This window comes from Ptychodera flava, chromosome 22 (assembly GCF_041260155.1).
Source record: "Ptychodera flava strain L36383 chromosome 22, AS_Pfla_20210202, whole genome shotgun sequence".
Classification (NCBI taxonomy): domain Eukaryota; kingdom Metazoa; phylum Hemichordata; class Enteropneusta; family Ptychoderidae; genus Ptychodera; species Ptychodera flava.
The window spans coordinates 3246143-3269411 of record NC_091949.1 but is presented as its reverse complement, the minus strand read 5'-3'; the positions used below and the strand labels follow the sequence as shown (position 1 = coordinate 3269411).

The 23269-nt window shown below is 36.2% G+C and overlaps 1 protein-coding gene across 1 annotated transcript in view; it reads right to left on the bottom strand.

Annotated features, from left to right (window-relative positions):
- Positions 1 to 4267: 4267 nt before the first annotated feature.
- The window catches only part of LOC139122463 (cadherin-23-like), a 192033-nt gene continuing 173031 nt past the window's right edge, over positions 4268 to 23269 (bottom strand). Inside the window, exons 30-39 of the mRNA XM_070687855.1 lie at positions 17299 to 17421; positions 16151 to 16329; positions 15082 to 15170; positions 14515 to 14601; positions 14234 to 14302; positions 11136 to 11202; positions 9135 to 9262; positions 8351 to 8461; positions 5725 to 5781; positions 4268 to 4973 (exon numbers count right to left, since the gene is read on the bottom strand). Coding sequence (XP_070543956.1) covers positions 4763 to 4973; positions 5725 to 5781; positions 8351 to 8461; positions 9135 to 9262; positions 11136 to 11202; positions 14234 to 14302; positions 14515 to 14601; positions 15082 to 15170; positions 16151 to 16329; positions 17299 to 17421 — 1121 coding nt within the window. The 3' untranslated portion in view covers positions 4268 to 4762. The remainder of the gene's footprint in view (positions 4974 to 5724; positions 5782 to 8350; positions 8462 to 9134; positions 9263 to 11135; positions 11203 to 14233; positions 14303 to 14514; positions 14602 to 15081; positions 15171 to 16150; positions 16330 to 17298; positions 17422 to 23269) is intronic.

The following is a 23269-nucleotide window of genomic DNA, read 5'->3' as shown; positions in this document are numbered from 1 at the left end:
CAGAGAATGAATAAGTTGGGTTGTAATTAAAGGACACAGCATTTTAAAAAGTGTGCACTGTTTAGAGAGGGTCTCAATGGGAAATAAACAAGTCAGTAGAGAACAGTTAGTGTAGAACAATTCATGTAACTTGAGTTGAATAAAATATCCTGTCAGTTTTGTTGCCTGGACCAGTATATGATCTACACATTTTGAAACATGAATTTACCACACTGTACGTACATACAGGCTGTGAAATGAGTTTTTTAAACAGCTGGCATTTCTTAGCAGAGATTATATTTTTATCAATTTAAGAAAATTTAATCCAATCTTTGTATTATAGCTGTTCTACATGTAACATCTTATCATCAGATAAGACAGTCTTGTAAGGTTTAATACATACATGTTTGACACAAGTTATTTTCAGTGATATTTGTATGTCAACCCATTTGATACAATTTTAACCAGAGTTGATGAAGCTTTTCTTCACAAAGCACAAAGCATAAAAATTGACATGACATATTCTGTGTTTACTAAAACATTGAAATGAGCAAAATATTCTCCCTTGAATTGGTTCTTTGACCTTATAAATGGAGTGCTAGATTTATTTTATGTTTTTAACAGCCATGGAAATTTTGGAATGTTCATTTTCAGCTAGTAACATTTTTGTAACAAATTCTGAATATACAAGTTAGCCAGACCGCTGTCATGCATTGATAAAGACTTGGTTCACTGTTAAGTTCAAAGATTGTGTGCGAAAAAAGACACTCTCTCAACTCACGTACAAGACAATTTGCTGATTACTGATACTATATGTATGATGTGCATATGTTCGTAAAGGAAAGTCTAGTTGATAGTATTTATACAGCTGCAAAAATTATACTGTTTAGTCTCATACTTAAATACACTTTCCTTTATATAACTGCCATCTCATTGCATAGTTTAAAGTGACTTAGACTGCAAGCACGAATGATGTCATAACTTGCTTCAAAACACAGTTACAATGATTATTTCAATCAACACAAAAATAGTTTTCATGCCCTCAATTATCAGAGGTAAAATCTACCAAATTCTTTGATGTTTCCGCCAGAGTATGACTAACTCCAATAAATTCTGTCTCTGTGAAATCAGTACTTTTGATCTACTGCACCAATTTGTTTTTGGATTCAACTCCATTTCAATCATATAGAAAAATTACTCTGTCAGAAAGGTTACCCAGTGTTGACCTAATTGTCACAAAATCATTACAAAAGTATAAATTATTCAAAACATGATTCATGGTTCAATCTTTTGTTTAGAGCTAAGACATTCAACTTACAGATATGACTGATACTGACAGAATGAACACTGCAATTGAAAGAGCCAATTCAAGATACTGCCTTGAATATTCTAAGGGAGAATACATGAATTTTAGGATCAGTTACAGGTTATTGTGTACATTGGAATTTTTATAAATAAACTTTAAACAATATTCAAACCGAATCAAACTCATGAAAATCTATGTTGTACAGAGTTACTGATTATTGTAAATTATTGTTATTGTTACCCTCACATTTGCTGAAAAATTCAACAAGGCTTTAATGTTGAATTTCTTATATCTTGAATTTCATCTTTCAATTTCTCTGCTTGAAAATCCACAGTTATGAACACTGTCAAATCAGATCAAGGGTCACAAACTCTGTCAAATCAGATCTCACTAAATCTTGATTAAGAAAATTCATTTCTGACAAATAATGGTCTTTGCATTTTTAACTTTCTAATATCTAATAATCATCTAAGCAAGACTATCAAGACAATATCTCCTGTGATAAAAATCTCCAAATGTGCAGAACTTAATATGGTTAGAGTCACTCGCATTTTTTTGTATTATTCCTAATCAACTGATCGACTGTTTGATTACATTGTATCTGACTACTGTCTTAGAATTTCTGTCCATTCTATCAGCCATTATCTTACATCTGCGGTGAATTCACTGTATTACTGTCGTAGAATCCTGTATTGCTTGTACCGTACAATGATATGATAATTGTAACTTCACAACTCTTGCTTTGCCGTTTGACAAGCTGACACTACTATAAACAGAACAAGTCATCGTTGATGACACAGTCCCCACTTGTTAATGGGTACTTTGATTACATGTCCTAAGAGGATAGAGTCCTCTTCATTAATTGAGACGTGCCAAAGTTTTGGCTAAGGACACTAAAAAATTGTAACAAAATGGCTGCCATGCAGCCATATTGGATCATATCAAAAAACAAATTGACATACATATGTATGACATAGGTTAATGTCCTTGTACCAACTTTGAATAAAATCGGTTAAGATATGCCTTAGAGTATTATGGCCCTCGACAGGAAAAAATCGTAATAAAATGGCCGCAGGCAGCCATATTGGATCGTATCACATAACAAATTGACATGCATATGTATGACATTAGTCAATCTCCTTGTACCAACTTTGAATAAAATCCGTTGAAACATGTCTGAGTTATTGCTCTGTACATGAAAATATCGTAATAAAATGGCTGCCTAGCGGCCATATTGGATCGTATCACATAATAAATTAACGTACATATGTAAGACATAGGTCAATGTCCTTGTACCAACTTTGAATAAAATCAGTTGAGATTTGCCTGAGTTATGCCTCTGCATATGAAAAAATCGTAATAAAATGGCCACACAGCAGCCATATTGGATTGTATCACAAAACAAATTGACATGCATTTCTATGACATTGGTCAATGTCCTTGTACCAACTTTGAATAAAATCGGTTAAAACATGTCTGAGTTATGGCACTGTATATGAAAATATTGTAATAAAATGGCCGCCTGGCGGCCATATTGGATCGTATCACAAAACAAATCGACATGCATATCTATGACATTGGTCAATGTCCTTGTACCAACTTTGAATAAAATCGGTTGAAACATGTCTGAGTTATGGCTCTGTACATGAAAAAATCGTAATAAAATGGCCGCCTGGCGGCCATATTGGATCGTATCACAAACAAAATGACGTGCATATCTATGACATTGGTCAATGTCCTTGTACCAACTTTGAATAAAATCGGTTGCAACATGTCTGAGATCTGGCTCTGTACATGAAAAAATCGTAATAAAATGGCCGCCTGGCGGCCATATTGGATCGTATCACAAAACAAAATGACGTGCATATCTATGACATTGGTCAATGTCCTTGTACCAACTTTGAATAAAATCGGTTGAAACATGTCTGAGTTATGGCTCTGTACATGAAAAAATCGTAATAAAATGGCCGCCTGGCGGCCATATTGAATCGTATCACAAAACAAAATGACGTGCATATCTATGACATTTGTCAATGTCCTTGTACCAACTTTGAATAAAATCGGTTGAAACATGTCTGAGTTATGGCTCTGTACATGAAAAAATCGTAATAAAATGGCCGCCTGGCGGCCATATTGGATCGTATCACAAAACAAATCGACGTGCATCTGTATGACATATGAAGTAATCCTTGTACCAAGTTTGAATGAAATCGCTTCTTGCATCTCTGAGATATCTGCGTGAACGGACGGACGCACGCACGCACGCACGCACGGACGCACACACGCACGGACATGACCAAACCTATAAGTCCCCCCGGACGGTGTCCGTGGGGACTAATAACTTGGCTTTGCTGCATCATGTCTGCTTACTCCAAATGTCTATGTGATGTCATATCAAGTTGGCAGCTGAATTTTACTTTATTTGAGGCAAATATTGAAAAGGTAGAGAACATGAGTATTTGGTGAAAATACTGAGTGCTATGCTGTATTATAATATCAAAGTAGAGTAATGGACACACAGCACAGGCAGGAAATTCATCCAACTATTTAGGTAGGTATGTGGGAACCAGAGAGTCGCAACATAGATTGATGAAATGTTCCTTGGTAGTATATGGGAGTAAATGCTTTTACTGTGTGTTTGATTCACTGTTTCTAATTTGTTGTTTATAGACTATAGACTTTACTTGATACAACTGATGTAAAAATTAGCAGGTGAACAACCACTACAGTACTTAATATGTGGGTAACAGTATTAATTTCATAACATAATCATCAGTGATTAGTATGTATGGTCATTGTACAATAATTTCAAAATAAATTACTATGTCATACCTTATTCTAATGTTTTACCATAATGAAGAGATTATTTAACAAAATACTGAGCAAGGAACATAAACTGTTATATTTGAAAGGGGCAGTAATTATTCTCATTAGAGTACTGATTTAACTGACAAACCAGCTGTCAAAAATTGCTTTTTCTTTAACTCTGCAGTACAAGTTTACACATTTGCACTGGATTTTGACAGTACTGTTTAAAGCATAGGATAAATCTCACATCTTGGAACATACAATTGCACTGTGTTGTGTCAGTTTGGAGATTCATCTAATCTCAAGTGAGTATCATGGAGTCAATATTTTCTCTCTGAATTTGAAAAAGCTATAACAATTTCTGATCTTGTCTCAACATGGTTTGTAAGAATGATGCAGCCACCAGTATACATATTCAACTGTATTGCAAGCCAATGTACAATGGAGTAAGTTCTACACTGACTTGAAGCCTTCAACTATTGTCATGTTCAATTCCTGTGAATGATTCTGTACTGTACCGATGGAAATCATCTCTTGAAAAATCTAACTACAGAGATTCAACATTCAGTACTGCTCATGAGTAAATGTGTAAAAATTAATAGTTTTTAATAGTGAAAAGACTGGCTGTGTCAGTGAGTTAAGGTGAGTTTCTCTCTCTCTGTATCTATACTAGACTGCTGTCACTTCCATTTCTCCAAGATCTAAACCTAACTTTTGTTTGTCATGTTCTCCGATTGCAGCACTGAGGATATCATCAGCCTCTGCATATTCTGGTGGTAGTTTAGTGTAGTTATCATAGTCATCATCAAAATTGACGGCAATTTCCTGGTCTTCACTTCCCTCATCACCTTCCACTTCATTCTCATCCAGTGAGTTTTTCCTGAAATTGAACAGATGAAAAAATGAAGCATATTTTGATCGTGGTAGATGTTTCAATTCTACTTTAGTCTAAATATTGATTGAATTTTTACAGAAATTACTGAAAAAGAAACGAGAAGCATGTAGCATCTTGAACTGGATATATGTGTTGAATGGTAAACTAGCAGTTCATTATGTTGTACTTATCTCATACCAGTATATTGATAGTGCAAATACAGCAATCTGATTGGTCAAGATGTCAAAATAACAGTTGGAACACATGCAAGCTTTCAGTTGGAGAGAAGTCCCTTGTTTTAAAATTTCAAAAGTCAGAATTTCAGAAAAAAATTACACCTCTTTGTTTTACCAGTTCACTCCATATATTCATAAATGATAATCTTATTCATAGTAGACACTGTCAATACTGAATACATAGTAGACACTGTCAATACTGAATACATAGTAGACACTGTCAATACTGAATACATAGTAGACACTGTCAATACTGAATACATACTGGTCTCAAAGGAACTTAACAGAAGAATAGTCCATATTATTAAAATTTCATTAAATATTCACTTTTTATGTTTCATGTTAATTTTATGACAAGCATTGTTACATACTTGTCATAACATGGTATTGGAGCTTACGTCTTCCCACAAATCCAAGTGACACACTAGCAAATAAATCATATGAGTCGAGTAGAGCCAGACATTATGTTCTATGAGTAAAATATATATGACATATGAAAGTCTATGTAATGTTTAACTTACTCATCTTCATCTGTAGGCATGCTGTAAATGCCTTCAACATTCCACAACGGGTTGGACCTACAACAAACAACAATGTATAAGACAACCAATACTACCATCTCAAATAACTTACACCACAGAAATTTAATTTACAAACATTACATGGCACACATACTTTATTGATCGACTGGCGTAACAAGTTTTATTACAAAACCTACCCTGCCATCCCATGTAATTGATGGTACAGAAGTTTCATATAGTTTGATGAAAATATACCGTATATGTATTTTTTGGTTCCACCATTATGAAAAACACATTCTAACACAAAACCTACATTGTTATCTCAACTTACTTATAGGCTACAGCACTTTTGAATAATTTGATACATATATATCTTAATATCTGTAATTTGTGAATACCTTTAAGAGACAAACACAGCACTGTTCAGACAACTTGTGGATCACTCTATGCATGTAATGAGATACTTTAATATGAATCTCTGTTTCTGAGACTGACCTGAGAATGGCCAAACAATTTCAATTATTCAATTGTTAACTTTTAGTAGACAGAGTTTGTAACACTTTCAAAAATGTTGATTGTAAACATAATTTTATTGTAAATTTGCTTTAATTGTGATTGACAATACGTGGATCTCTGTATCCCTTCAGTTTTCTCAAATTAAAACTGACGAAGGTATGAGACCAAAAGATTTACTGGAATAAAATTACCTTGTAATAGGGAATTTCTCTCAAAGGAACTATAACACAATGATGAATTTGAAATGTCCCATGATGCAAAAATGGTGTCAATGACACTGGGCTCCAATTATGCAGACCTCAGTGAATGTAATAGTATATCAGGTACACTCAGTAATTAACAGAAGTTTGAGTTTTATTTTGAGGTATGCTTTAGGCATGGTAAAACTGGTAATTTTGTGATAATTTAGAAAAAATTGAAATGAAAATACACAGGGGTCCCTGCACGCAAAATCTGGAAACCATAAGCATTTTATTTACTACAAAATATTAAAAAATAATAAAAATATTCTGAAGAATATAACATTGTTAATTTTTTCTGATGTGAATGGTTGGACTGTTTCTCATTGGTAAAGTTAATATGCCTAACAGAAGAATGATGTCTTTAACTGATTCAGAACTCTTTAAATAACCCTGTTATATGTCAGTTATTGGTACATTGGTTCAATAGGAAGCAACAGTAAATGCTAAAATTTCAACTATTTTCACATTTTTCAAGCTAATTTGCACATTCTAGGGACTTGAATTTTATTTGAACAATCCAAGAATCGTACACATATTCAAACCACACATTTTGTGAACTGACTAATGTATATACAGACATATACATGTGTAGAGGGAGGACACACACCAACTGATTCCATAGGCTTTAACTGGTCTACTTATACCGGTATGTGTGTGTGGGAGTTGCCAACACAAATCTCAACAAACTCATTTCCCATGTTGAATTTTTCACAGTCCCAAGGACATCATCACAAGTCAGATTTTGCACCACTCAATTAAATCATTTTTACCCTTAATCAGGGATATAACTGGACGCCTTGTGCAAAACACATCTTGGTTATGAACTTTCAGAAATATTAACAGATACATGCTACAGCAGAGAAAACTGCATTTTCAGCAGGTTTGCACCTAGGATGATCCCATTTGAGATACAGTTGCATGCTGGATGAATTCTGGTGCCTTATTAGTTTTTGATATGCACTGCCTCTTCAAATAACACACTAGGTTTTCTCACTAGGTTGTCTTACATTGAGTACAGAGCATAGATGTCTGTCTACTTATAAACCTCTCAGTCTCTACATGCATATCTAGGTCCCTCTAAATATCTGATTACTCACACTGCTCTACCTCAGTCAATCCTATAGACATTTCTTTCAAAAAGGACAGCTGCCATTTTAACAAAAACTGAAGACATTGTACAAAGCAGACAACAATCAGTTAATCCTTTCATACTGTGTTTGTAAAAACGTGGCTGCATTAAGTGGAATGTTAATCCAAATTTACAAAGGCGTCAATGATGAAAACTGTCCGTTAGAGGGCGCTATCTACAGATGAAAGTGGGCACACAAATTGACCATTCAAAGGCAGTTCGGCACTTATCAATGTTATCCACCAAGAGGAGGGGGAGGGAGTGGAGAGCAGGGCAAATTGATTGCAAATCAATAGGTGAATGTGACCACTAGGTTACGCACCGTGTGTAGAATTTTGACATTCTGAATCCTAAATTGTCTAGATGTATCCTGTATTTTCCCTACGTTTGGGAATTTGACATATTTTCGTAGACTGTGGGTGGGGATTTGACATGGCCTGCGCTCCCCCCTGGTAGAAAACACTGATAGGTGTATTATCCTTCTAGCTAATATCCACTATAACTATAACTGACAAATTACTTTGAGAGTTTTCAAAAGTGCGGCTCCTTTCTCCTTGAGAAAACACTCAGCTTAACATACATTTGTTGAATGCATCTAGCATATCATGGAGTTTCTCCACTCATGAGAGACCTGTCTAACTGACTTCATGGCTGATCACCTTTAATGGCAGAGATCAAGGTTACACAGGGGGTATAGTATCTAGAACACCTAGGGTAATAGCGTAACATTCTAACATACCCTTCATATTTATGTTGGTTGGTACCCGGTAGATTCATCATATTATTAGTAACTTTGGCATCTTCAGTTACAGCAACGCCTGAGGTAGCAGCCCTCAGTTTGCGTTGATACCTAAAAGAAAAAGAAAAAAATTATGAAATTAAATGTCAGATTTTGTATCACCTTCTACTCAAGTACTTTCACCTTTCTAACTTTCTAACACGTTCTTTTTGAATGCATTCTTCATTTGCTTGGATTGGGGAATCATTTTCTTTTAGAAGAGTGGTGGTTGTACCATTTTTACAAAACCGAAATATCATCTAGCAGTATCTTTTGTCTTTGAAGATGATGTTTAGATTTCAAATCTACAATGAATATGTTACAGAGCTTGCCTAGGGGGTCTTTTTCTCATATACAAGCATGTTGAACTGAACTATAACTTGAAATGGCCTATGTACTATGGCTTTTAACATGGTACTTTACTGATGGAAAACAAAACAATATGAACTCACACAATGTTTATACGACAGTACATGTTTTGCAGATGATAGTATTTTACATGTATATTGTGGGCCAGTAACTCTGCAGGCAGGATTGTACAAACAAAGATGATAGTGAAGACTGCATGAAGACAAACCCATGAATGTACCTCTGAGGTTGTGAGTTAAACTTCTAAATTTTGTATTTTAATGAAATAAAACAGAAAAATGGCAAAATGCTGTCATCTCTTCATATAAAGAGAACAGTAAGTGGCTATAGTTGTTTAATACATCAATAATTTATTCATTTTCTAATGTTAACTTACTTGCTTCTCATTGAGAAGTAGCAGCAAAGTAGTAGTATAAGTAGGAATAGCAGTACAAAGAGTAGTACTCCCATGGAAATCTGAAGATATGTCTGGTAATCCAATTGAGTTGACTCACTAACTGCCGGCTGAAATGTAAAACAATGCTGTTTCATTACCAATGTAAAATATACATCATAGCTCTGGAATCTTTTACAAAGAATTTGCTTGCAACACCGGATAAGTACATGAACCAGGAAAATAACAGTACCCTTATCATGAACACAAGGAAACAATAAATAGACTATTTTTGATGATGTTATGGAATACAATGAAAGGTGGGGATCAATCGATACAATGACTTTTTACAAGTATTTTAGTATTTCTATTCTATGACTATGTATCAACTAGTATCTTTTGATCCAATACTAGTAAGTGTATTGAGATACCCTGTATTTGGTTTGTCAATGCCATGTGTCAGTGTGTGTTGAGCATTTTGTTGTTGACAATTCCATTGAAGTCCTAAACTAAGTTTGATTAACAACACACAACTCGAGCTGCCCGCTCCACACTGGTCTCGATGATCGAAACAGGCGACAGAGGTCCAGTATCTGTGTGAGCGGAAGTGATAGGGTGGCTTGATGGGTGATGCGCCGTCAGGCCAGCAGCACCGGTCGTTTGGACTTGCAGGTCACGTCGGATCGATTCAACGGCTGTGGCGATTCCAGCCTCAATGAGTTTGGAGATGTGGTCTGTCGCTCCCTGCATTGGTATTGTATCGGGGTTCGAAGTGGTAGGGCGCGGGTCATCGGGTTGAGCCTGTTGTCTCCGTACCAAGTAGGGATCAAGGTGCTTCGGAGTCTTCTTCGGTCTCGATGAAGATCGGCAGCAGCTTGCCCAGTCTTTTTCTTTGTTTTACTCATGGTTGGGATGCGTGAAGGATTTGTGATGTGTACGTTATCGTTGCAGGAGCTGAAGTGGCGGCAAATGGCTTTGGCCAAGGGGGGTATGCATGGATAGCTGATGGTCAGTGATGCGAGCAGATAACGGGTTGGACGTCATGCAAGGCATGCATGGCATTCATATTTGATAGTGAGGGTGGACAAGAAGCAGCTGTGATTCGAGAGGCAAGGGTTCATTGTGTGTTAAGCGAAAGTGCGAGGCGTGGTTGTGAGGCAAAGGTAGAATGGCCTGCGTCTCCGTGCCCTTCCCTGCGTTAACCATGATTATAGCAAGCCATAATCATCCATTGAAAATGAAGGGCACACATATACTCCCAATGTTGACAAGCTTAATACTGGGTATTTGGAAATGCTGTGGCAAGTTGACCAAGGAACTGTAGCAGTTACATGCAACAAAGACCTGAAAAAATTATCCAATGTTACAGTTTGTGGGCTTGTAAATGAGTTAAACTCTTGTACAATTTGTGTGCTTTCATACCATTAATTTTGTGTCAACAGAAGATGCAGTTTAATCTGTTCAAGTTATTATGAAGGATGATGGAAGAAGAGTGTTGCTACTTTGTGGTGACCAGACACTGACAAAACTGACGACACAGTGCAGCAGACTACCACCTATCTGATAAGCTCAGCTTCCCAGACAGTGGAGGTAAAACCACCATCCAATTGTCGGTGAGATGTTGGAATCCAGTCATTACGCCATTTTGTCCTTGAAAATTTCACATTTTCACACAGTGGTGTTTAAGGACTTGGTCAAATTTAATTCAGGTGGTTTTACGAATGTTTGCAACAGCCATATTTAAGTTGCAACTCAAAAAGTATTTCAATTGTTGTGTATCTGTCGCCAATGTCTAGAAAATGTTTTTTGGTCACACTGTGATAAGCACTACTATGTATATTGAGTTTGATTCACACCATCTTATAAAAGAAATGCATAAAGATCAAGCAATTTGGCTTTAATGATTGCTTTTGCTTTGCATGAATAGGATTTGAGAACTGAGACACCAGCTCTGCCAATGTACAACAGTTAAAAAAATATTGGATGTGAGATTTTGACACTTACCACTACAGCAATAACACTGTAACGTGAATACAAATCACTCAGGTTGTCTTCATATCTATCAAGTAACCTGCAATAAAATAAAGACAAATTTTTGTAAAGAAAATGTTATATTCTGATGTATTGTAGAGTTGTATATTGGATGGAAATGAGTCTGTATACACTGATCCACACACACTGCTGCTGTGTACACACATTGGGCTCTTCAACTGGTGAATTGTTTGAACCACAGTCCCTTGTGGAGGGACCGTGTTTGAACTAGAGCTGACACAGATTCTAAATACATACATGTATAGTGCTGTGAAAAGACATGTTACGTACATGGTATGTTACACATGTTAGTATGGACTGTAGTATTATGTATGCATGTACTGTCAAGATCTTCAGCATTTGAAAATATATATTTTCAAACACCCTACAACTTTACAGAGTGTTACTGGCAATGAAACATATGTTGCATCAAGTAAGAAATCATATCCTGTAACTCATACTCTGCCAGACCTGCAACATTTATATTCCTACTTTTCTAAATCTTTTACAAGCTGTTCTAGAAAGTATTTCATGTACACAAAGGGTACTAAGACGTTGACACTGACACACAAATATAGACCTGGTAATAGGTGTTGTATTACACCCTATATGCTCACTATATTCCATGCTATTATGTTAAATGTTAACCCTTTGCACCCTGACCCCCTGGTACTCTATGACATCATCGGACATTTATGTCCGAGCCGGGTTCAAAGGGGTAACATACACAAAATACCAATGTATCAATATTCCATAATCACCAAACAAGTAGTCCAGCAGCAGTGGTAGACATGCCGGTATCAAAAACAATTTTATCCTAACAAATATGTCCTTGACTGCACTTTGTTACTATGAGCATACAAAATTCCAGCACTGATGAAGCTAAACATTTTGTTCCTCTCTGTCAAGGGTTTGCTTGCTGCTTTATGTTGTATGTTGACCATTAGACACCATATTGTTTAAAAGCTGCAGATAACACTCTACTTGTAGTCATATGACCGGGCACTATATAGCAAACTGCCAACATGTATCAGTTCATGAACAATGACAGACCAGATATGAACTGAATATGCTCACGTGTTTTACAACAGGTTCATTAATAGTCAGTAAACAGACTAGAAATTTTAGCATTTACTCAACAGAACAAATGTGACCCCTGAATGGAAGGAATGACTTTGAGTTTGAAAAAATTACAAACTTAGTTATCAAGCATTGAAATTGACTGCTGATGACTCGACATTGACATTTATCAGACACTACTGGACGCATGAAATACATTATGACATGAATAACTGCATACTTTTTGACTGTTATGAAGTTGTGTAAAACAATTGTACCTTTGACCTGTCTTAATATATCAAAGTGACAAATCAACGAGCAAGGAGATGTTATGCAACATTTGCAGACCTCAGGATAATCACTAACCAAAACACAAGAACAAAAACAGACATTGTATATTCTTACAGCAGTTCAATTGAGCACACGACACGGAGTGGAAGACGGATTTCTGATAAATCTAGACGTGTATACGGTCTACTGCTAGAGTAACTAATTCTGACGAGGATTTATTGTATTGTTTTTCAATATTCCTGTCAATAAACCAAATTCATACCAATATAATCGACCCCCCCCCCTGTGAGGCGTGTAATAAGAACAATCACATATCTGTTATATCATTATATGTAGCAGGTTTCCGCAACTTTCGCACAGTACTCTCAGAGTTAAATCACTAAATTACAAAACTTTATTTAATATGTAAATGAGCTAAAATTAACTTGACACGCCCAATGCTTCTCAGTACAATCAAATATTTATCAGATCAATATCTGTAGCAAGTTTCATCAAATGTAATGCTGTAATTTTGGAGTAATATCACTAATTACAAAGTTCATCGAATATGCAAATAAACCCTTACTTAACTCCACACAAATAAATGCTTTACATCACAATTCGCTATCTGTCGGATCAGTATCTGCCATAGATTTCATCACATTTGGTCCGGTTATTTCGGAGTTATATGACTAATTACAAAACTTCATAAAATATGCAAATGAGCTATTTGTTAACTTGACACTGCCAAATGCTTGTCACTACAATTAGATATTTTTCAGATCAATATCTGTACCCGATTTCACTGACTTGGGTGCCGCAATTTCAGAGTTATATACCTAATTACAAAGTTCATTAAATATGCAAATAAACCCTTAATTAACTTCACATTACTAAATGCTTTACACCACCGTTAGATATCAGTCGGATCAGTATCTGCAGCAGATTTCATCACATTTGGTGGAGTTATATCGGAGTTATATCACTAACTACAAAACTCCATAAAATATGCTAATGAGCTATTTGTTAACTTGACACTGCCAAATGCTTGACACTACAATTAGATATTTATCAGATCAATATCTGTACCAAATTTCACTGACTTGGGTGCTGTAATTTCAGAGTTATATACCTAATCACAAAGTTCATTAAATATGCAAATGAGCAGATAATTGACATGACACTCACAGTATCATGATATTGCATAACTTCATTAATATGCAAGCCACACTAACCAAAATCTAACCAGTTCTTGTAAGCATATGGTACCTGTCTACCAAATCTGATACGAATCCGTTCAGGCGTTTTTGAGTTATTGTGTAAACAGACAGACAGACAGACACACACACACACACACACACACACACACTAACAGACAGACAGACAGACAGACAGACATCGCTATGACGTGTTCACACACTTGAGCTAAAAATGATGTCAGTGGGTATTTTTCCAAAAACTAGTTTTCTTTGAAAACATTTGTGAAAAAATACCCCCTAACATCATTTTTGGAGCTAGCAGACTCTTTTTAGCATTTTATATTTTCTCTGAAATCACATGACTTGTTTTGCTGAATATCAATGCTGAATCAGCATGTGGTATCAACTGCGATATTTCCAATGATAGTCTTGCATTGTATCATCTGTTACACTATGAAGTCTTTGGCTGAGCCAAAAAGTACGTACCGGTATTTGACCACACTCAAGATAAATAGTGAAAAAATAAATAATATGACCACTTACGCAATAATATCATCTACTGGCATAATTTCATTGGTGTCTGGATCAACACAATGCATGAAAATGTCTGTCCTGAAAGTTGAACAAAATCAAAACCAAAATTCATCACAATTTTTGAAGTGGACTTTCAAATTACTTGTCATTACTTGATGTATGAATATTATAACAATTACAAATTAGAGTAGCTCAATCGAGTCAAATTTAACATTTAATTTTCTGTCATTACACTCCTCTATCAATCCAACATTTATCATGGATGTCAAAGCTCGACTTCTGTTACTTACATTGAGCTTTGTGGCTCTCCATTGGCATCAATATGGACTTTTATACTATCATCACTACACTGTGCATTTGTAATGTTTGAAATTTCGCTGAAACAAAAAAAATTGAGACCATTATTACTGACGATGAATGAAAAGATTTATTTACATGTATATCATTTTACAAGATAATTACTAGAGTATTGAGGGATCTGACTTAAAACAAGATGAATAGTTTGATGAGGAGCAACACTTGAGAAAAAGACTTTCTGTGAATGCTAAGAAGGCCATCAAACAAACTTCACTGAGAGAGAGAGAGAGAGAGAGAGAGAGAGAGAGAGAGAGAGAGAGAGATAAACAGACAAGCAATGTTGAACAAAATACTTCATTTACCTCTGAAGTATCTGCCATGAAAAGTTTTGGATCACATTGACTGGATATCAAATATAAGATCAAAGAAAACTTTTGAAAAGTCATCAAGAATTATATATCTTCAGTAACTGTATGGCCATGCAAAGTGTTACAGTAAAACACACACCCGACTATTCTACCAATATTGTCTGTTGATGACAATTGTATTTGTTGACTTACGCCATAAAATCATCCACCCATCCTATGACATTATCTGATTCATCCAGCACTATCACTTTCACTCTTTGGTCATCACGAAGTAGATAGATCTGACAAAAAAACGTTTGTACATTATCAATATCACAAACTGACCTGGCATAACAGAATAAAATTACTAGTAATGGTAAATTTCATGGTTTTAAATAAAGCTGATTGTGAATGACATCATTAGTGTTACAATAGATACTAAAACAAGCAAAAATCATACTAATTTATGGCTTAGACTATAAGCTGTAACATAAGAAAGGAATGTGGCAAAAAAATTTGTCCAATTTGGTGTCACATGTCACGTGCATGCAGCTATATTTAATAACAAACCAGAAATTGTGATCAGCGCTATTTAAGGCTATTTAAGTAGACAGCTAAAATAATTTGGGCCTTCAAATACTTACTAAATGATTATCCTAAGAGTTGAAAAAGCCATAAAATTTAGTTCTAGAGCTGATGTTTTGATTTACTGATTTTGATTTTCAAAACATAAATTTATGACAATTAACAAGGTACACATGGAGTAATTGGCCACACTATGGCCTGTTTTGGCAATTTTTAAAGGGAGCCTCCCTTTAAAAGGACGCGAAGCTATGGCGGTGTTCACTGTGTAAGTGGACACCAAACAGGCAACATGCGGGCACACGCTCCAGAAAATGTAACTTTTTAGTTTTCCCCGGCCGCAAAAACACAGACAGACTCCAAGCGGTCAGCACGAAGTTGCTGCCGATCGAACTCTGTGGTTATATTCAAAGTCTAACGCGACTGGAAGACAATTTTTTAGGAAACTCGAGCGTTTGTGGAGAGGAATCAATGACCGTTGGCGATTTGAACCAACCGTCAATCAAACGCTTGTACAAACTCTGTTTGCAGGATTAGCAAAAGATGACAAAAGGTTGAGATCAGTTTGTGTAATCAATGTTATAGAAATCAAACATCGTACTGGCCAAATGTTTGATGGGGAGGAGAACGCCACTAATGCGAGAACCTGGGATTGAAAAGTGCGGCTTTAATGTGAATCATGAATAAAGTCTATACTTACTGAAAGAATTGTTTCATCAGTAAGATTTCCAATATCAGCAGCCAAAATTTCAAGATCAAAGTAGCCAGTCCATCCAGGTTCAAATACAATGTTGGTGTATATAATGCCTTCTAGTGGATCACCGATTACGAAAGGCCACAGAGATGAATCCTCAACATTACAACCAGCTGGTGTGACATCTAAATCAAATATTCAGAAACAAGGGTGAACACAGCTAATCATTGCAAATGACAATAGTAACATACTTACTAAAAATTTAGATTTTAACTGTATACAAAGTAGCATACCATACCATAACTCAGCATGGTCACAGAGTAACTTTCCTTTGATATTGCTTCTTTTGAAGTATTTCACGGTACAGCAAGATGAGTTTAACAAACTGATATATGTTATTGATGTTTTTTCTAGTTTACAGTTTCTCAGCTTGTATTCTTTAGTGATCATGTGACCATAAAATGATGAAAAATAGTTGAGATTGTTCAAGGCAATTTTATTCTTCATACACTACTGGTGTAAAAATTAATTTCATCATGTAACTATTTGCTAAATATGTCTGGTAAAAATTGACAGCATCATTATTGTACTATCTAGCAACCATTTAATAGTGTTCTGTGAAAATGATGATACAAAAAACAGAAGGAGCTGATGGCTGACAGCAAATAACTTTCAAAAGTCCCACAATGTAGAAATGAATGGCAAGTCAGACATCATTGTATGTCACCAGACATTTTAAAACAGAAACTAGACATGTAGTTGCTTCTTAACTGCACAAACTTGTTGTATAACTTTTCAACCCAGCACATTAATTGATCATATAATATATATTCCTAATTATGTACACCTTTACAAGGTTGAATATGTATATAATTGCTACATTTAAAATTTCTTATAACTTATATACTACTATCATATTGACAATTCAAAAGTCAAATTTTGGTAAAATTATCACCATTTGAATATAAGTACAGTAACAATTCTAAATAACACTATGTGTGAGTTACTACAGACAATAATGAAATTTCAAACTTGTACTAGAATTAGCATTTCCAAGAATTTCCTGGAAATCAAAGTTGTGAGTCATGAACAATGCCAAGAAAAAATTATGATCATAACTGTGAACTTGAATGAAAACTTGATACAAGACTTACCATTATCTACCCGGCAATCAAGTTTGATTATTTTATATCTTACAACTGCATTTTCATCCTCATCTGCATCGATTGCCTCAACTTTTGTGACAGAGGAACCATACTCTGTATCTGTGGACACACCTGATATGCAATATAAACAGAACTCATTATAATTCTTGGACTAATTCTTTAATGGGAATTTAAGCTACAGAATTTATTGTTTCCTGTAATAGTCTGATAAAAAATGGCGAAAAAATACTTTATTTATAGATGGGTAAAGTAAGAATATCAGTCAAAATAGCAATACCAAACTTCAAAATATGATTTATTTTACAAATCCGTCAAACAACAAATAATAATCTGTTGAACACACAAAGACATATGTCTTTTGCATTATTTTTAGCAATCTTAGCTAGGTTTATCACTTCACTTATATAACATTTAATTTAAAATTTTCCCTTTATTTACTTTGTTGAGGATGTTTTAGCTAAATTAAAAACCTGATTAGAATGAAATTCTGAATATGCTGGAAAAGCTAATTTGAAGTGTTTTAAAGTATTCTATTCAAATTTGTATGTGTCTTGTCGCAGTAGATTAAACTCATGAGATAAGACCTGCACATGGAAAATGTGTCAAATTTGTTATTATTTAAAAATATATTTCAGCAAGGTCTTGTATCGTTGTGTTTCCTCATTACAGCCCTAACTTGGCTTTGACTATTTGCAGGTAGTGGCAGTCTGATTGATGTCAGTCGTAATGTTGACAGATCAATGTCAGTTGTAATGATCACAGCAAGTTAAACTTAGCTGATGCTTTAGTGTTACTTGTCTCTCTGTTCAGGTAAAATCATTGAATGTAAGAATGCAATAATATCTAGATTTGAATCACATTGACTTTGAGCTAAATAAGAGAAAGAATATTATATGTACTTCATTTCAATTTCAGTTTCTTGTCAGTCATGGCCACATCACTGCTGTACCTACATCCACATGTCACATACAGAGTTTAATAAGAATTGAAGATAGCAGGTTTCAAGCAACTCACTATTAATGACAGCAAACTGTAACTTAGCAAGTACATTAATAAAAGTGGAATTTTAAGTCCAAAGGATCTTGAAAGCATAACGCTACTCTGTGTGGTCTTCCTTTCATTGCAATTGTAAGTTAAGAACTACTGTTTTGTTAAAATATCTCTTGAATCATATTTAAAGAATTTCTTCAAATTCAAATTTCACATTTATCATTGTTTCCCTTTATTATCACATACATAGACCCAGTTATTCCTATAGTATGACGTCACACTATAGGTATATGACTACGATGAATCCATATTCCACATGTGGTGGATATGGGACCCGGACTACTTTTAAAACATAAACAAATCAAAGTGAGACTTGAGTGGACACCGTGGGTCATTGGCTCGCTCAAAATTAGATATGTGCATAATTAATGAGGTACAATATGTGGCGTCATAAGGTGTCCCATCATACCAAATTTGAAGGGTGTAGCACTTGTGGTTACTGAGTTATGGACAAATATGTATATTTGAGGTCAAAGGTCACCGAGGTCACATGACATTTTGTCAAAAAATTTATGTTGCTAAGTTATCCCTATATACAAAAAATCAGACCTCTAGCTCTATTGGCTCGCTCAAAATTAGATATGTGCATAATTAATGAGGTACAATATGTGGCGTCATAAGGTGTCCCATCATACCAAATATGAAGGGTGTAGCACTTGTGGTTACTGAGTTATGCACAAATATGTATATTTGAGGTCAAAGGTCATTGAGGTCACATGACATTTTGTCAAAAAAATTGCATTGCTAAGTTATCAGTACATACCAAAAATCAGACCTCTGGCTCTATTGGCTCGCTCAAAATTAAATATGCACATAATTAATGAGGAACAATATGTGGCGTCATAAGGTGTCCCATCATACCAAATATGAAGGGTGTAGCATTAGTGATTACTGAGTTATGGACAAATATGTATATTTGAGGTCAAAGGTCATCAAGGTCACATGACATTTTGTCAAAAAAAATTGTATTGCTAAGTTATCCATATATACCAAAAATCAGCCCTCTAGCTCTATTGGCTTGCTCAAAATTAGATATGCACATAATTAATGAGGTACAATATGTGGCGTCATAGGGTGTCCCATCATACCATATATGAAAGGTTTAGCACTTGTGGTTACTGAGTTATGGACAAATAAGTATATTCGAGGTCAAAGGTCACCGAGGTCACGTGACATTTTGTCAAAGCATCTGAGATATCTGCGTGAAGGGATGGACTCACATGGATGGACTAACGGACTGACATGACCCAATCTATGAGCCCCCTGGACTTTATCTGTGGGGACTAAAAACTGTGTCACTGTATCCTTTTTGCAATATGAATACGATGAGAAACTAAATTTGATGTTTAAACTTAAACTAATTTCTGTCATATAATTACCTACCTGTTTGTACTTATAGGACTTCTTCTCTAACTGCTCTCTAACCGCAGATAAGATCTTTAAATCTCGCCTAACACCCCCTTGGTCTATGAATAATTACCCACGATACACCAGTTTTAATCTGCAGCATATTGTGAACTCACTAGTACACTGCATGTATCAACCTTTCCTGAAGGTGAAAGCCACCCAGAAAATAGGGGTAATAACTCAAAGATTACCATGAGAAAATAATAACCAATGGAAATTACACTCACGGCAAATAAGTACACACAAAACGTGGGGAGGAAGGGCGGGAGCAAACAGGTAGGTAATTATATGACAGAAATTAGTTTAAGTTTAAACATCAATTCTGTCACCAATTACCTACCTGTTTGTACTTATAGGACAAACAACAGAATACCACAGACCTTAGGAGGCTGGGACAAATTATTTGCCTGAAACTACCTGTTGACTGACCGACAGCGGGCCAAGAGAATATAAACCCTCTAATTCCGAGGCCATGTCACGTAAATAAAAGCTAATGAAGGAATTTGCTGACCGCCAAGTTCCTGCACGAATGACTTCGTCTGCAGGCACTCCAGCTGATGAAGCCCATGATGTTGACAGGGCTCTAACCTCATGAGCAGTCACACTTGAAAGTCGTAAATTAGTAGAAGAACTTTCTGAATATGCCCAGCGTACAGCCGCAACTATCCACTTCGATATGTCGGCAGCTGAGCAATCTGTCTTAGGAGACGGAGGAATAGGTAGAAACAGTCTAGTTCTACCTGCTCGAAAATGCTCAGTCCGTTTTAAGTACCAGCGGAGGGCATGGACTGGGCACAAAACTCTCTCCTGTGGATCAGGGCCTGTGAGTGTGTCAAGTGCTTTGATGATAACAGGCTGTGCTACTGAATCCAGTGCTTGGTTCTTGGCCAAGAAACCTGGTCTAGTGCGCAAAACAGCTTCCGTTTTGCTAATAGCCAGCAAGCCCTCATCCACACCAAAAGCGTGAATTTCACTTCTGCGTCTACCAGACGCTAGGGCTATAAGAAACACAGTCTTATACGTTAGAGCCTTAAGGCTAGTAGTATGTAGTGGTTCAAACGGGGGCTCCTGCAGAGCCCGCAACACCAGTGACAAACTCCACTGAGGGACCAATTTTCTTCTCGCTGGTCTCTCAATCATGAAGTTTCTGATCATAGCGGAGAGAGAACTATTATGACCAAAGTCCTCACCTCCTAAGCCTTTAATGGTAGCTGAAATGGCAGTACGATAAACAGCAATCGTACGGGGAGAAATATTCTTTGTCTCTAAGGGAGCCTTCAGTAATTACAGGGGGGGGTGGGCCGGGGGAATTTCGCGAACACCTGTACCGTAAAATGTGACCCTCCCCCCAATCCTCCTGTCTAAAATGTGACCCTCCCCCTTGTCCGACATTCTAAAACTTGACCCTCCCCCCCCCCCACCACTGCGGTATTCTCCCCGGGAATAAATAAAACAGTATCAGCTAATTTACATAACAATTGGTTCAATTGTTATGTTAGGGACAAATTACAGAGGGGAGGGCTGGTGTTTTTGGAGGGACAGTCGCAATTTATCACGCAAGAATTTTTGAAGAGATATGGTATTCATACAGTTTAGGGAGGGTCACCATATTTTGTGCAACTATAAGAAGGCAAGATGTAGCTGATTTAGTGCTTCATCCAAAATATCAAATCATAATACATGGAGTCTATCAGGCAAATTATTGACAATTTGCCCCCACAAAACATGCTATATCTGTATTTTATACATGTTTGATAATGTATTTAAATGTACTTTGCTTGAATAGGGAAGTAAAATGAACATTTGTGTACAAGAAATTGATTTCTGAATTTCATCTAAAAAGTTTGTTCACTATACATGGTGTTTATGATGAAATTATGAATAGTTTTTTCCAATACAAAAATAGGTAAATCTTTGCATTTCTGTACTCTTGATTATTGATATTAATTTTCTTGATTAGACTAGAGTGGTTACAATTCTATGGTTGTGTAAGAAATTTGATTTTGGAATTTCACCAAATGTCATTCAATACACTATGCATTGGGGTCTATGATGAAACTATGAATAATTTTTTTCAGTACAAAATTAGATAAATCTGTGCATTTATGCATGCTTGATTATTAGTTATTGTTCTTGATTAGAATACAGTGGTTACAAGTCCATGGTTGTGTAAGAAATTTGATTTTGGAATTTCACTGAAATGTCTATTCACTATGCATTGGGGTCTATGACGAAACTATGAATAATTTTTTTTCAGTACAAAATTAGATAAATCTGTGCATTTATGCATGCTTGATTATTCACATTATTGTTCTTGATAAGACAAGAGTGGTAACAAGTCCATGGTTGTGCAAGAAATTTGGTTTTGGAATTTCACCAAAATGTCGATTCACTATGCATTGGGGTCTATGATGAAACTATGAATAATTTTTTTTCAGTACAAAATTAGATAAATCTGTACATTTATGTATGCTTGATTATTAAGATTATTGTTCTTGATTAGACTAGAGTGGTTGCAAGTCCATGGTTGTGTAAGAAATTTGATTTTGGAATCTCACCAAATGTCAATTTACTATGCATGGCGGTCTATAAGTGTGTGCGTATTTTGTTGGTGATTTCCTATTCAGGAAATATCACACGGACAATCAAAGTTTTGGCCATAATATCAGCTTCTGTCAAAAGTGACCCTCCCCCAAAGATAGGTTTATAAAAAGTGACCCTCCCCCTTGAACTGTTTTCTAAAAAGTGACCCTCCCCCCAATTCCCCCGGCCCACCCCCCCCCTGTAATTACTGAAGGCTCCCTAAAGAGGAAAAGAAAAACTCCGCTAACTGTTCTACAGAGGCTTTGATTGGAGTAATCTTCCGTTCACCACACCAATCACAGAACTTCCGCCATTTGTCTTCATAGGTTGCCAGAGTACTGGCTCGCTGTGGTCTGGCGATAATGGCGGCAGTTGCCTTAGAAAAGCCTCTCTCAATGAGGGCTTGCTCGACAACTTGAACGCGTGAAGGTGGAACACGCTTGGTTCCGGGTGAGTTAGAAGTGTCCCCTGGGATAGCAGATCTTCTCTTTGAGGCAGTGTCAAAGGGAAATCTATTATCAGATCTAATAGCATCGGAAACCAAGGCCTTTTCGGCCACAATGGGGCTATTAGAGTTATAATTGTCCTCTCCTCTGCTAACTTCTTGAGTACTAGTGGAAGCAGTGGTAGAGGGGGAAATGCGTATGCTGTTATGTTCTCCCAAGACATTGATAGGGCGTCCACTCCTACTGCTCTGTGATCCGGTATCGGCGACACAAAGAGCGGGAGCTTGCGATTTCTGAATGTCGCAAATAGGTCTAACATTGGAGTTCCCCAAATTGCAAATATCTGGTTCACAATGGTCTGAGGTAGTGCCCACTCTGTCGGTTGCACGGAGCGGTTCCGCGATAGGGCATCCGCTATGTGGTTTCGTTTGCCCGGCAGATGCCGGGCTTGGAGACGAACATTGTGGTCTTTG